Below are 14,559 nucleotides of genomic sequence, written 5' to 3' on the forward strand. Positions count from 1 at the left end.
CCCCTAACAGGGAGGGGTTACACTGCAGAAGCTGAGACAGCTTATAGAGGGAGGTAAGGAAACATCAAATGTGGTCAGTCTGTGCTTAAAAACCACATCTACACATTTTATGAACCGGGTTTCTTCTGGTGATTTTGCAGTGTTCATAACAGAACAGAACAGAATCACAGAATCCCATAATGGGTCAGGTTGGAAGGGACCACAGTGGGACATCTGGCCCAACCTCCCTGCTCAAGCAGGGCCATCCAGAGCACATTGCACAGGATTGCATCCAGACTGTTCCTGAGTATCTCCAGTGAGGGAGACTCCACAACCTCTCTGGGCAACCTGGTCCTGTGCTCAGTCACCTGCACAGTAAAGAAGTTCTTCCTCATGTAACTGCCAGTTAACAGGTATTTTCCTCACTTTCCAGCCTCATAAAAGCTTGTGAACAAAACTTCTCTTTGTGCATCTTACCTGTTTTTGTCTCCTGTTGTTCATTACCACTGAGAACCAGAATTCCTAAACTAAAAATCAATTAATGTGCTAGTCATGGATAACCACATGAGAGAATTTTGCAAACCATGATCTAGAATGGGCTTAAAGTGAACCACTTAAGCACAAATTTACCATTGGATTATTTCGTAAATTGCTGTCTATTTCAAGTTCATTGCTTGTGTGTAGTTATAAATAAATGTGATGGATGGCGACTGCATGTACCCTGGAAATTCAGTCCTGAATAGTTTTTTCTAATTGAATCCTTTGTTCTGTCAGCAAGTTCCAGGAAGTGATTTCTACATAAATAATAATAAGTAATAAATAACATGTTATTGTCACTCTGTATTAACTGTTTTTTCCCCAGAATATTCTTTTCAATGCTCTTAGGAGATAAAGCTGGTTCTCCTGTGGAAAAGTGAACTCAGACAAAAACGTGGGCTACCACTATTGATGATCCAAAAGAAGTTCTTTCAGTAAGACTCTTAACCAGACTAGTCTGTTATCTCGGTGTTCACAATAAACACTCTGTTCTCTCCAGAAGTGAGCAGCATGCAGGCAGGGAGAAAGAGAAGATGCATTTTTAAAGCAGTAATCTCTGACAGGAGGTGGGGGGTGGATTTAAAGTGACATAGCTGTAGGAGAAGCAAATCATGAGAGGGCCCATAGCCAATGTTCAAAGGCAGATCGTAGGAAAAAGGCAACTCCAAACAACGTTTTCACAGCAAACAGAAAAGAAGAGAAGAGAATACAGAAGCAGCAGTGGTGAAGCAGCCAGGATACAGGCTCCCAAGAGACTTCCCAGCCCAAGGGAACAGCTGGGGGGCTTGCTCCCTCTACTGGAGCATCCTAAGAGACCCACAAGAGACTTGCTAGTTTGACCCACTCTCAATCCCACAGCAGATCTCTTGGACTAGGAAATAAAAAATTAATGCAGTGTTGATTACAATTGCTGGGTTAGTGTCACGAGGATTTTTTTTAAAGACTGACTATGTAGTTCAACATGCAGCTGAAGGCAGAGGGGAGAGAGCTGTTTCATTGCTTTTGTTTTGAAAAGAATCAAAATAAGGCATGCAAGCTTAAATGCATATTTTTCACATCATAATTCTGTCAGTTCAGTCAAAATGGAACATAGGAAAAGCCGGTAGACCTTTCCAGTGTATCATGTAATGCAGAAGAGCAGCTTTTGCCATATGGCCTTTGCTCCAGGACAGCCTGGCCTTAAATTCTTGGGCTTACAAATAAACAGCCTATTCCTAAAGGAAGCAGAGAGTAAACCTCTCCTAAAACATCTCCAGACAAACACAACGTCATCACTTGGTTATTTAGCATTCACGTCAGGTAAGGTAAGTCAGAGCAGCAGGAGGCACAGTGACAGCAAGAAACCATGACTCAGACACTCACTGACACTGCTCCACTCTTGCTGGAAAGAGTTGGTGGCTGACACTCCTCTTTCTCTTTTGTAGAATCAGGGTCACCTTTGGGCTCTGAGATTGCAGGATCCTGCACCTTGCAACTCCGCTTTCTGTCTGCTGAAAGAGAGTTCAGGAAGCCTTATTTCTTCATACCTTAAGTTACATAGTGGTGGTGTGGAATCTGCCTTCTTCTGTATACAGCATCTGACATTTGGTACAAAGACCTCCAATTTTAGCTAAACCTTACAGGTATGATAGTAAAAAAGTAAAGTGTTTGACTAAAAACTCATCTAGATATATTTAAATGGATTTTGTGGCCCCTCCAGTTTAAATGGCTTCTCAGTTGCCAGCTTTCTGTCATCTCAGTGAACATCTTGGTCCACTGGTGCTCGATCACCTTGTGAGCTCAATGGAGGAAATGGAAACCAAGCTCTGCAGCAGTGACAAAGAGGACGCTTTCAAAAGAGAACTGCCATACTGCATAGGAGAAATAGACTTCACAGCTTCTGGGAAGAAACATGGAAAGGTATGGGCACTGAGGAGTTTTAACCCTTTAACACCACTGTTGTTGTTCAGCTGTTACTTCTTAGCAGTAAATGCAGAGACTGCCGTAGTGAGGATCAATGTGCCACACTGTGAGGCACCACACTGTACCCCAAATAGGGACCATGCCTTCCTGAACATGAATGGGGTTTAAAATATGGGCTTTTAATATACAGAAATCAATCACTTGATCTGCAATTACATGATACAAGTACAGGTGGACACTTCTCCCTTTAAAAGAAAAATCATTTATATGCCCTGCTTCCTTCATTTTGCATCCTTTGTCTGTTTTAACCTGTCAAAACTTAATCACTATGGATTTTTACATTTTAAACATACTTTTGAGCTGTTTCAAGGTTTTCCTTAAAGTTCTCTCTCTGTTCTGCTGATATGCAGAGAGGGATGTATATGGACAAACCCACCTCCTCACTACTCCCCTGCACACATTAGTGCTAGAGCATAAAGAATTCCTAGGAATTCCTGAAATCTGCCTCAAGATTTTGTTTCATCATAAAGTCTTAAGCACAAAGCCAAAATATATACAGAACTGGAAGAAGCAATAGATTCATGTAACATGTCCTTGAAAAACAGACATAATACCAGGCAAATATTTCAGCTTCTGCAGAAACAAAAAACACCTACAAAAATTGTTGGCTTTTCTAGACTGCCCTGAAACTGAAGGCAGTTCAAGAGGAAGCTCTAAGGGAGAGTGTGATTCATCGGTCTGCAACACAGAACTAACCCATGGAATGGATCCAATTAGTGAGATGGCAATTATACAGAAGTCTGCTAAATTCATTCAAGTATTTAGTTCTCTGTCAACTCTTGCTCAAATAATCTTCTCTTAAATATCCAAGTTGATGATTGTTTCCCTCTGTATTTACCATGAACAGACTCTTTACTGTATCTTTCTGTCCTATTGTTATTCATTGGTTTTTTCTTGTGTTTGCTGAAGTTTATGAAGGTCCCGAGTACCATTCACCCTGGAATTATATTTGAAGTTATGCTCAACAAATGGAAGCTACCTGCTCCCAATTTGGTTGTCTCTTTAGTAGGGGAAGAAGAAAATTTCCAGATGAAGCCTTGGCTACGGGAAACCTTAAAGAAAGGACTTATAAAGGCAGCTCAAAGCACAGGTGAGTGCTTTAGGCTTTAAAGAAGGAATTCATATTCCTGATGGATTCTCACACCTAGACCCCAGTGATCTGGTAATGACAACAGGCCTGGTCACATGATTATTTTTGAAAATTCAATACTTTGCTGAATGCAACCTACAACCTGCATGTAAATACATTTGAAAATGAAAGATACTGTATTATAGTAGCAAAAATAAGTTCTTTTAAAGCAAATTACATAACCATTTCTGAAGTGTAAAATGACCTGATATTTTTCTCTCAGAGGTGACACTAGAAAGATAGCATCAAAATGGGACAAAATACAACTGTCTCTCTTTTGTGCCATAACAAAATAATTCTGAAGAGAGCAGAGCAATTTGACTTCAACAAGAGTGAACTTAGGTAAAAAATAAAAATTCTTGTTTTCTCCATTCTCACCTGCAAAATAAAGTGAAAATATCTGTGAGCATTTCACAGCAAGCTCTTGGTTTGTGTTCACTGTTCCAGACAAGATCATGACAGTTTTGCTTTTTGTAATGAGACAGCCCAGTACCAGAGCTCTTTTTGGTACTTTTGTGCCACACAGATATTCTCTATCTCCATCTGCCTTCTGTACTTCAGACTAGGCAGCATCAAGATCCCCAGTTTCTTTATGTTACATATTTGAAAAAGGCCAGCTTGCTGTTTACCCAGTGTTCTCCAAATTCCTTCTCACCATAACAATACTGCTGTAAATTGTATTATCCTGAAGTGTTCACTCTCCACGTACACAAGAACAAGAGAAAGAACTCCAGATTATGCAGGTTATTCCCGAGCTCTTCTGCCAAGATGTGATTGTACAGGACTGTTTAGGCCTCAGTTCAAGTCAACAACTTCCCTGACTCTGTCCCTTTGCTCTTCCTCGTACAACACTCAGACCTGCCTGGTACAGGGATGTTTCTGCTCATGTATAGACAGTGAGTGACTCCAGAATGGACACAGCATTCTTGACGAGCACATTTACATCAGAGTAAAGATGGCAATGTTGCCACTTTATCTATCTAAAAAAACCCCTTAAATACAGTGCTGTAACTAATGTTACTTGACACACAAACACATTCAAATAGAAATAAATGACCTTACCGGTTTTTAAAAATAATTTCAGGTGCCTGGATTTTCACCAGTGCTCTGCGTGTAGGAGTAACAAGACACTTAGTGCAAGCGGTCCGAGATCTTGCACTGGCTAGTACCTCATCCAAAGTAAGCGTGGTTGCCATAGGAATAACTTCACTCAGGAAAATCCATCACAGAGAAATTCTGGAAAACACAAAGGTAATTTTTCACTTATTCGATTGTTTGCATATTAGCCGCACCTTCACAAAATTTGCAAGCAGTTGGCGGAACAACTTTGATATAACTTTGAATAAGCAAGCAAACAAACAAACAAACAAACAAACAAAAACAACAGAAAAAAGTGGGGTTTAAGCCGTGTTTTGGGAGGAAAGAGAAATGAAGATGAAGGTTTGTTGGATGATTCTGCGCCCTCCGCGCCCGGTGCCGCTGGCAGCAGTTCCGCACATGCCCGGCGGGTGGCAGCATTAGGCATTAGCAGGGATGAACGTCGGGAAAATATCCCGGAATAATTGTCCACTTACTGTGGAAGCACTTACTCCTAGATATAGCATAAATGCTGTAAAAAGCATATTTTCTCTTATGGGACACGAGACATAAATATTCCAGGACAAATTTTCCTTAAGTAACCACTGAATTGGTGTCTAATATGCAAAAACGTGCTCAGTACAGCACGTCAAAAATACCAGCCATGAATGATTTCACCTAGTTATTGAAAGCTCTCTGGGTTTCTAAATTTGGGTCAAAGCAGTCGAAGTCCTTGGGAAGAAAACAAAAGCAGTGCATCAACAGATTAAAAACCTCACCCAACAAAACTGTTGCTGAAAGTGTTGCTGCTGAATGGAAATAGAAGTGGGGAGAACAAAACCATAGCATTCCCTTCTTGTCACTGGATATACAGTCTGTCCTAAGCAGGATATTATAACAATACAATAGGTGTGTAATGACAACGAATGACAGTTTCTCTGCATTATTTTACTTCCCTGCAGAAGCTAAGAAACAAATGACAAAGACAGCCCTTTGAATTTGCACCTAGTTGTTCTCTCAGAGGGGCCTGGAAGTATCAGCTAGAAGCTGAGAGACTGCCAGACCATATCAGCAATTTATGGTCATTGATCTTTCCTTTTTCTTTTTTTTTTTTTTTCTTTTTTTTTTTTTTTTTTTTTTTTTGCCAGTGGCAGCTACCTGTGTGCTCTTCCAGGTGGGACTCTTTAGCTGGAAGACTTTAACCTATTTGTGTGGCACGTGGTCCGAAAGGGCCTCAAAGGAAAGAATTCGGTTCACCATGTTTGTGAATTTTGTTCAGGAAAGTTGCTTTGGCAAATGCAAACTATTTCACCTCCCTCCTGGGCTAAGTGATCAAAATGCATCTGGATCTTTCCCTATCAGCAGCTACAAAACAAGTGCACTCTCTTTTCATTTTCTCCCCCTCAACTAAAACCCAAACTCTTTGTCAAGGAATACTTTGCAAAGAGCGTTCCTGACCCTTTGACCTCTGGCACAGCTTCCACGCAAAGATATTTTGGATTTTAGTCAGTAACTTTAAGACAAAGGAACTACAGACAGGGATGTTGATCTAAACCCAACTCTCTTTATACTTGGCACTAACACAAGCAGCTTGTTGTAGAAAATAGAGCTAACAGTCCACACTAGCAAGGAGAAAAACAAGCCCTGAAATCAACGGATCCCTCCCATCTCTTCTGTGTTGATGGTATGCTTTAAACGTCATTGAAAGACCACTTCCACATTTTCAGAGAATAAATAGAAAAATCCCCAAAGGCCTTTTTCAATTGGTTGTTGTGCCTCTGGGTCCTAATCAAAGGCCAGATCTTTGGTGAGGAGGCTTAATGTTACATGGCAGCAGAACAGAGGCTCACCCTCTGTCGAAACAAAATCTGAAGGAAATCAATTATGTCAAGAAGCTTTCCCCAAGGAATGAGAGACAGGGAGAAGAAAGCGAAAGAAATTTGTGGCACTTGCTGTTCTTAAGAAACATGCAAGTTTACTACTTTTTAGTGGGCGGAAAACGCGATACACAGTGACAACTGCCAAGCTGACAGTCCGAGTTTTGCTCAGCAACACTGCAGGAGCTGGAAAAGAGGCATGATAGAAGGAAATGCAGATTTTAAACACTTATTTTAATCCGACTTACTTGCAAGAGGACAATGATTGTGAAAATGAAAAAGAATAATCAAGCATTTACGGCCTGGAATGATATATCAAAGTGGATGTGCAACAGTGGGAAAGAAAGATGTATTAAGAAAGAAAGGGGATTTGAAAAAGTGTGTGTATGGAAACCCTTATGTAGTGCAATATTTAGAACAAAAGACTGTAGCAGGCATTCTGTTTTACCTAGAAGATGAGTTTATGCAAAAAAACTCATTAATAAATAATTTAAAATATAACACCCCTCACCCAAAACAAAAGAGGATTCCCCTTTCTAAAGTGTCTGCCACTCACTCCTTTAGAATGCAATTTCCAAACTGAGAATAACCGTTGATTTCATATAACCCTGTCAATTGAGTAAAGCTGTGTTTAAATTGATAAGGACATGGAGCAGGCTAACTCATTTACCGGCCTAAACATGGACAAAACAGTACTGAAATGAATACTTTGCCCCTCTTTACACCAGCTGAGGCTTCACATCTCCATACACAATTATCAGGTCTCATGGCCCCTTTCCATTTGTCCAACAAACATTTCCAAAACCTACGTTCCAGAGAAGATGATTGATATCACTATATTTTGCAGAGGCCAAGGGGGAAACTTCAGGTACTCCAGCTATCAGTCCTGCCAAATCTGGCCGCTTCCAGAAGGAACAGATTTTCCTTCTTCACCCTATTTTAAGAGTCTATCCAAGTGTCTCCCAGGTGGTGTGCTGTGTCAGGGTGCAGACAGCACAGAAGGGGAGACGAAGGACATTAAACATGGGCTGGGCTTTGCAGAGAGCACTGACATCTCCCCTCCTCTCCCTAGAGTGAAAGTCTTGTACACTACCAGTCTGATGACAACATCCAAGGCCCACCATATTCCTTGGACCACAACCATTCCCATTTTATTTTGGTGGAGCACACAACGGCAGACGAGCCCGATGGAACCACCAAGCTACGCTTCACCTTGGAAAAGTACATCTCGGAGCAGCGCACGGGATATGGGGGTAAGCAGGTTCTGTGCAGGCATCTCATCTGAATGACACTGATAGCACAGCGGGCCCTGGCCTTATCAAAGGTAACTACACATCTCAAATTGGACAGTTGCCTACACAGGCAAGACCAAGTCAACACATCTGTCATTATGTAAGAGACAGGACGACAGTAACTTCTGAAGTTGAGAAAGCTGCTCTTTGAACCAAAAATCTGGACTTTTATTGCATCTCCTTAAACGTAGCTCAAGGCTGATCTTCAAAGCATAGCTCAAATTGCCTTAAAAGACAACATATGGAAAATAAAGCCAGCTTCAAGTGCCTTAACCAGTGGTTCTAAGAGATTGATAGTCATTGTTGTATACTTATATCCCCTCTTGCACACAGGGTCTTGAATTGCTCCCACACTGGAAGAAAAGGTTTTTTCCAAAACCCTCTGAAATATTTTAAGCCATATTTGTTTCAGGAAAAAATCTTATCCTGGGTAAACACCGTAGCATCTAATGTCCATGTGAATCTCTGTGACCTTTTTTTATAATAAGAACTGAGTATTGGGCCGATCTCCTACTGCTATTCGTGGAAAGAACTCAGTTGTCAAGCTAATACACTTACTTTTACCTTTGCTTTGTTTGTGTAATACCTGCAGTGCTAGCTCAGCTGAAACAGGAGGGAGAGCTCATTTGTTCACAGCTGTGTGCATCAGTGGAATATCCACTTGCACAGCCCATAGGGTGGTTGCACAGAGGTACCTGAGAGCACAAATGTGCCTGAAGAATCCTTACCTGGTGACTCGGATGGGAAAGACCACAGGCAGGCTGTAAGGGTAGCCTGAGGCTGCAGTGCTGAGAATTACAAAGCAGCCTCTTTCTGCTTGCAAACCAAATCTGATTGAACAAATCTCAGGGGAACACAATTCTGACAAAGAATGTTGATTCATGTGACAAATATTTTGCTGGAACATACTGAATTCAGTGTTATCTTCTACAAACAAACCCAATGTCATTCATTTAAGCTCATTTATGAACAAGCTGAGCAAAGCCATGGGACTTTTCTGAAGTAACACACTTTAATAAGGTCATGTGGAATTTCCCTGTTAAAAAAAACACCTAGAAGTCTTTCAGGGGAAACTTTTTATGTACTGAATATTCTTTGCCATTGAGAACTTTCCAGATTAACAGCATAAAGTCAGAATCCACCTGACCCTCCTCTGGCTAAATTTTTTCTAAATCTATGGTAAATGAAGAATATTTGTAGCCTTAACCATACCTTGAGGAACCTGTAGTCACAGAGGTCACTCTTCAGAGAGCATCACATTAGAGTGGTGTGACAATGCTGTTGCCATTAACTTAAGCAAATTAAGTTTCTTGCCAAGCACGTCCTGGCTACAGCTCAGTCCCACCTTATCTCTGCAGTCATCCCAAAAGAAATACAACAAATAGCAAGTAGAGATCTGTACTGAGTTCTGGGAGATCTACAAAAGGAAACATCAAAAAATTGTTTGAATTAAATGCCTTTCATCTTCCAGCTGAGAGGCATTCACCTCATGACAATCATGTTTTGATTGAGCTCCTTCAGGCCAATCTATGGTCACCTTTGGATTACAGAGTTCAGCATTTACAGTTAAAACCATCCAAAACTATGTGGCCCCCTGTGGGAGGATGGCTTAGGACAGGGATCCTGACCTCATTTATTCCCCTGATGCCATGACACGTTAAGTATTTCATTAGCATTTCTTTTAAAAGTATCAGACTGTGTTATTATTAATCACCTCACTAGGCTGTGCTGAATGAAGCTTTAAGCTGTTTAAGCAGAGTGATAAACAGTATATGGTTCCTCTCAGCTCGTATCAGACTCATCTCATCCTACCCAGTCTACATGGTCGGCCTCTTCATATTCTTAAACCCTCTTTTCCTAAGGCTTTTCTCCTGGATTCCACTCTCCCTTCCAGCATGTGTTAGGTACATGCATGACACCCAGGGCCAATGGAGAGCTTTGCACCTCTAACTGTGTCTTACTGTCACTACTGGTAGATGCCTCTCTGGAAACCCACCAACCTTGTGCTGCGCCCTAATGCAGCGCCATTGCTCCCCAGCCTGACAACCTTGCAGCAAATAAGTAACTTTAAAAGTCAGCAGCAGCGTGACACACAGAGGTGCCAACATCCATATTTTGCAGCTGAGGTGTGCTGAGGTGAGAACAGCCTGGACTCCTTACTGGGGATCACACAAAGTGTCCAAGGCAAAGGTGCCTTTGTCCTGAATCCTAGGCCAGGACTCTGTCTGCTGGGGCACAGTGTTATTCTCTTCTTTTGCCACATCCTTCTGGAACTGCCTGCCTTCTGCAGGTTCACGTAGACACCAAAACAGCACATAAGAGGAGAAGTATTTTCAAGGGGTCAGCAAAACATCAATACTTTTGTGAAAGCTGTTACTTTTTAAAAATTAAGCCATCTATTTCACAGGAACGGGTAGCATTGAGATCCCTGTGCTTTGCTTACTGGTAAATGGAGGACCAGGCACACTTGAGGTAAGAAGATGTTTTCAACTTTAGAAAAAGAAATTACTGGTGCCAAGTAATTAATGGAAAATTTGGCTGGATGACAAACACATCTCTTGGCACTTTACATAAAGTAAAAATTCACATCTATAAGATGTGTTCTGAGTTCTGTTAGTAAATAAATAATTAAATTTGCCACTATTTGTTTGGGAGAAATATTTCCTTTTGAATAGGCACCAGCTGATCATTAAAACTTCCATTGCCAGCTTGTCCAGTAGGAAGAAAGAATCCGAAACCAAAACAAACCCACGGAAGCCAGCTCCAGATCTAGGGAAACAGAAATACTGTGTTATTGCTTGAGAACACTCACACAAAAAAAGAGCTGAATCTTTCAGTGCTGTTCAGCAACAATGACACAACTGTCTGTTCCAAAGCTCAGAGGAAGCACAAGACCAGGTTTGCTGGACATGCCATTTAAAATGGAGTGTCCTGCTTCCACTAAGCAAAAGTACATTGTAGGATTGAAGACTGGAGTGTTGTCTGATAATAATCTCAAATCTTCTTCAGCAAAGTTTTGATTTTTTCCTGAGTAGTTCTACAACTTAAAGAACCTGTTAACAAGGAGACACTCTTTGATTTCTATTCTATTTTACTTTTCTTTTTTATAATACTCTCAGTCTAGAATACCTTTAGAGAGACAAAATTTAACTATAATTTAAAGTTTCCAAGTGACGGGACTGTGACATGCCAGCTGGTAACCCCTTTCAGAATAATGACTCCTTTCTGGGGATATTTTCTAGTTTCAGTTTCTTGTATCTTGTCATAACTTTTGTCAGCTGGACTAAAACACACACTCGTATTAGAAGTCTCACTGTTTAAACAAAGATTATGTCACCTCAGGAGCTTTCTTTCATGAAAAGCTAAATATTGCAGTGTTTCTTGTATCTTTGGTTTAGAAAAATCCCATGTTATGACATATAAATCCTCTTTTCAAAGTCTTACAGAACAGTGTGACTGGAAGATCAAAAGTGACAGGCTGGGGTTGCTCTAAACTGACATGTGCTGGGAATGGATAACTGGCCACACTTTTTTAGAATATCAATTTCTTAAATGAATTTCTTAAAATGGATAATACACACCAAAGACTACAAACAGTTTAAAAAAAACCCCTCAATACCTAAACTAAAGAAAAAAACCCCTGCATCACAACTGAATCAATACAGTCTTGTGTAACTCCAGAGGAAGAAATAGACTGGCAGCAAATAGACGTTGTTGCAATTATGATGCCATGGCCTCTGCTTTCCTCTCTCAGCAACCTGCCTGACTCATTCTAATTGCACAAATAATAGAGTTAGTAGCCTTTAACTCTTGTTGTTGCTACAATTCAGTGTTTTTTATTTTCCTGTAGCCCAGTGTTGTATTTCCCCAGGCAAATTCCTTATTTTCAGAACTTAGTGCCAGGTTTAGGAGACAGAAAAAAAATCCTATACAAAAAATCCTGCTGATAATTTCTGTACAAGGTTACTCTTGCACTTGACTATGCTGAAGCAGAGACTTTGGGGGGAAAAAAAAAAAGTCAGGGTCAAAGAAATTTCATGCATTGTTTCTCCAAATCAGGTTGCTTAGCTACTCAGCAGATGTGTCATGAAATAAAATATAGTCAGAGGCCTATACATGGATGACCTGCTACAGAATTTGAAAAATCCTAATAGCTTACAGGAGTCTGGACTGATTCCATAGTGAATCCGATTTAGGTACACATTTATTCCTAGTTTGCTAGAAGTCCTTCTTTTGAATAACATTTTCTTTCCACTTATGATTTCTAAAAACGTCCTATTTTAACTACAGAGAATTTGCAGCGGTTTGGAAAATTCTGCTCCCTGGCTTATCTTAGCAGGGTCTGGAGGTACAGCTGACATCTTGGCTGCATTCATGAATGACCCACAGCTCATCGTGCCAGAAGCTGTTGAAAAGCAATTTAAGGAGAAATTCCCTGCAGAGGGCTTCTCATGGAAGGACATTCTCCAGTGGACAGTGACAGTGAGCTCCTATGTCTGATAAGTCATCGTGCTCACAAAGCTCTCTCCTAACACCCGTAGCTTTGATAGCCCCTTCAGTACAGGTTTGGCAAGAAGCTGCTCAGAAGTTTTGGGAACTCCAGTGCTTTGAGACTTGTGTCATCGAGTGCCTCTCTAGCATTAAAAATCTAGCGGTCATCTGAGCATGCAAACTACTTTGTTGTCCCAGTAATTCAGCTGAACACTTAGGGCTCTGTCCTTCCTCACTTACTTCCTCAAGTAACAGCCAGCACCCAGGAACCCCACAGTCTTTCTGTAGGACATGAAGCATTATTTATATCCACAGCTGTGGAGCTTGTGCAGCTGTGGCAGAAGAGACCTAATTCATGATCTACAGCTGTTAAATGGAAACCTAGTTGTGGATAAGCATGAATAAATTAAATAGAATGGAGCATGTTTAGAAATCATCCTATCTATTGTCAGTTACTTGTTCTTTAAGTATTATTGTTCTTAAAACAGAAAGACAAAACTCTTTGTCTTGAGGTACACTTGCATAAGCCTTTTAGAAACAAAAAGCCACTTTGAGATTGTCCTTGTGTGAAGACTGAAGAGCACTGGGTGCCTCCAAGATAAACCAAGTCCTGACCTGGCCCACTACTTACTCTTTGCATTCCCTGCCATAATCCTCAGCTCTAAAAGTTCCACATACTAACTCCATTAGGAAGAACTTTGCCAGATCACTGACAAAAGGGTATGAAAGGCATCTAGAAGCAATATTGCCACATGCTCACAAAGTCTCAGAGCAGCTGCACTGCAAGAAAGAAAACTCAATAAATAGAGAAGCAGAAGGAAAGAGAAGACTACTGCATATATCAGTACTTGAGGACTTTTACTCAGAGAAGAGTTAGAGACTATGCTTTTAAATAAACAACTCAGCAAAACTTAAATGTCAAAGCAGGATGAGGTAAAATGAAACTAGTGGTGTGCTGGCTATAACGTGACTTTGAGTCAAATAAGAATGTAAGTTAAGGAAGGATCTTTTAATTAAAGCATTATTCTGGTTCTCAGGATATCCCAGTTCTGTTCATCCTATCCTGGTAGACAACTTTGGAAAAGGCAGTAACTCCCTCCTTGCCTTAGGAGTTATTTATATATGGAAAACTAATAATATTTGCCTTCTTGCCAAACCTCAGCTTTACAATTAGAACATGAGTTTTTGGGAAATACTGTATGGGTGATTCCCACTGGGTTTTTGGGCACTAATGTATATCCAAAGCACAATGTGTAAAACCACTTTTGTTTCAACTCCAAATAGATTCAGAACATTATTTCACACCAGCATCTTCTAACTCTGCACAACTTTGAGCAAGATGGTTCAGAAGATCTAGACACAGTCATTTTAAAAGCTTTAGTAAAAGGTAAGAGAAACACAATGCATTTAATGTTTGTCTTATTTGACTTCTATGCCATAAAAATAATTCCTCTTTTTCCAGTGCAAGTTCAGTTGACTGTTGGATCAGATTTCATTTCTGATTAACTGCTCTTTTGTTTGTTTATTGACAGTTTAACTGTGGCAGTTACCGTAGCTCTTGTAAACTTCCTTTAAACTAGTGTTTGCTTTTTAATCTCATGCTATTGTATAGTACTATTTTAGTCACTCCTTTATTACACTACTTGCTTCTCTTAGTAACAGAAGCTATAGAAGAACTGAAATATATTGGAGCACTATATTATTCCAATTACAAACCATTAAAAAAACCCCCAAGAAAACAAAACCAAAACCCACAAGTAGACCAAAACTGCCTTTGTTTCAGAAACAATCTATTTCTCCTATATGAAATCTCCACTGTATCTTCTGAAAGAAGACATTATTTGTGCTGCCACCTATTTCAGTTTCTGTTAACTTAATGGTTTGTGTTAGCTTAAACTTAGCAAGGGAGAAAAAAAAAGACATCCTGTTCCTGATGCACTAATGGACGCAAGGCAAAAACAACAGCCAGCCCTGTCCCCTGCTTTCTGCAGGCCAGTGTCCCTCTTAACCTCCAACAGCCATTTAAACTTAATGCTTTTAATAGAGGCTTCATCTAGAAAAAACTAACATTTTTGAACATTAATATTTCTTAATTTAGGGAAACATTGCTGTGAAGGGTTCCTGGTTAAGCAACCCACAGATCTGTGATGGCTGAAGGAGAACTTGCATTGCTAATCAAAGAACCAATACAATATTAAATTAAACATAACCCTAA

The 14,559-nt window shown here is 40.3% G+C and overlaps 1 protein-coding gene across 1 annotated transcript in view; it reads left to right on the forward strand.

The window, feature by feature from the left end:
- Positions 1-2,298: 2,298 nt before the first annotated feature.
- TRPM5 (transient receptor potential cation channel subfamily M member 5) overlaps positions 2,299-14,559 on the forward strand; it is a gene marked incomplete at its 5' end in the record, with an annotated part of 37,981 nt that continues 25,720 nt past the window's right edge. Inside the window, 7 exons of the mRNA XM_082284271.1 lie at positions 2,299-2,415; positions 3,388-3,568; positions 4,692-4,858; positions 7,634-7,814; positions 10,261-10,325; positions 12,144-12,335; positions 13,629-13,731. Coding sequence (XP_082140397.1) covers positions 2,299-2,415; positions 3,388-3,568; positions 4,692-4,858; positions 7,634-7,814; positions 10,261-10,325; positions 12,144-12,335; positions 13,629-13,731 — 1,006 coding nt within the window. The remainder of the gene's footprint in view (positions 2,416-3,387; positions 3,569-4,691; positions 4,859-7,633; positions 7,815-10,260; positions 10,326-12,143; positions 12,336-13,628; positions 13,732-14,559) is intronic.

The sequence above is a fragment of the Coloeus monedula genome (genome assembly GCF_965178545.1).
Source record: "Coloeus monedula genome assembly, chromosome: 6".
Classification (NCBI taxonomy): Eukaryota; Metazoa; Chordata; class Aves; order Passeriformes; family Corvidae; genus Coloeus; species Coloeus monedula.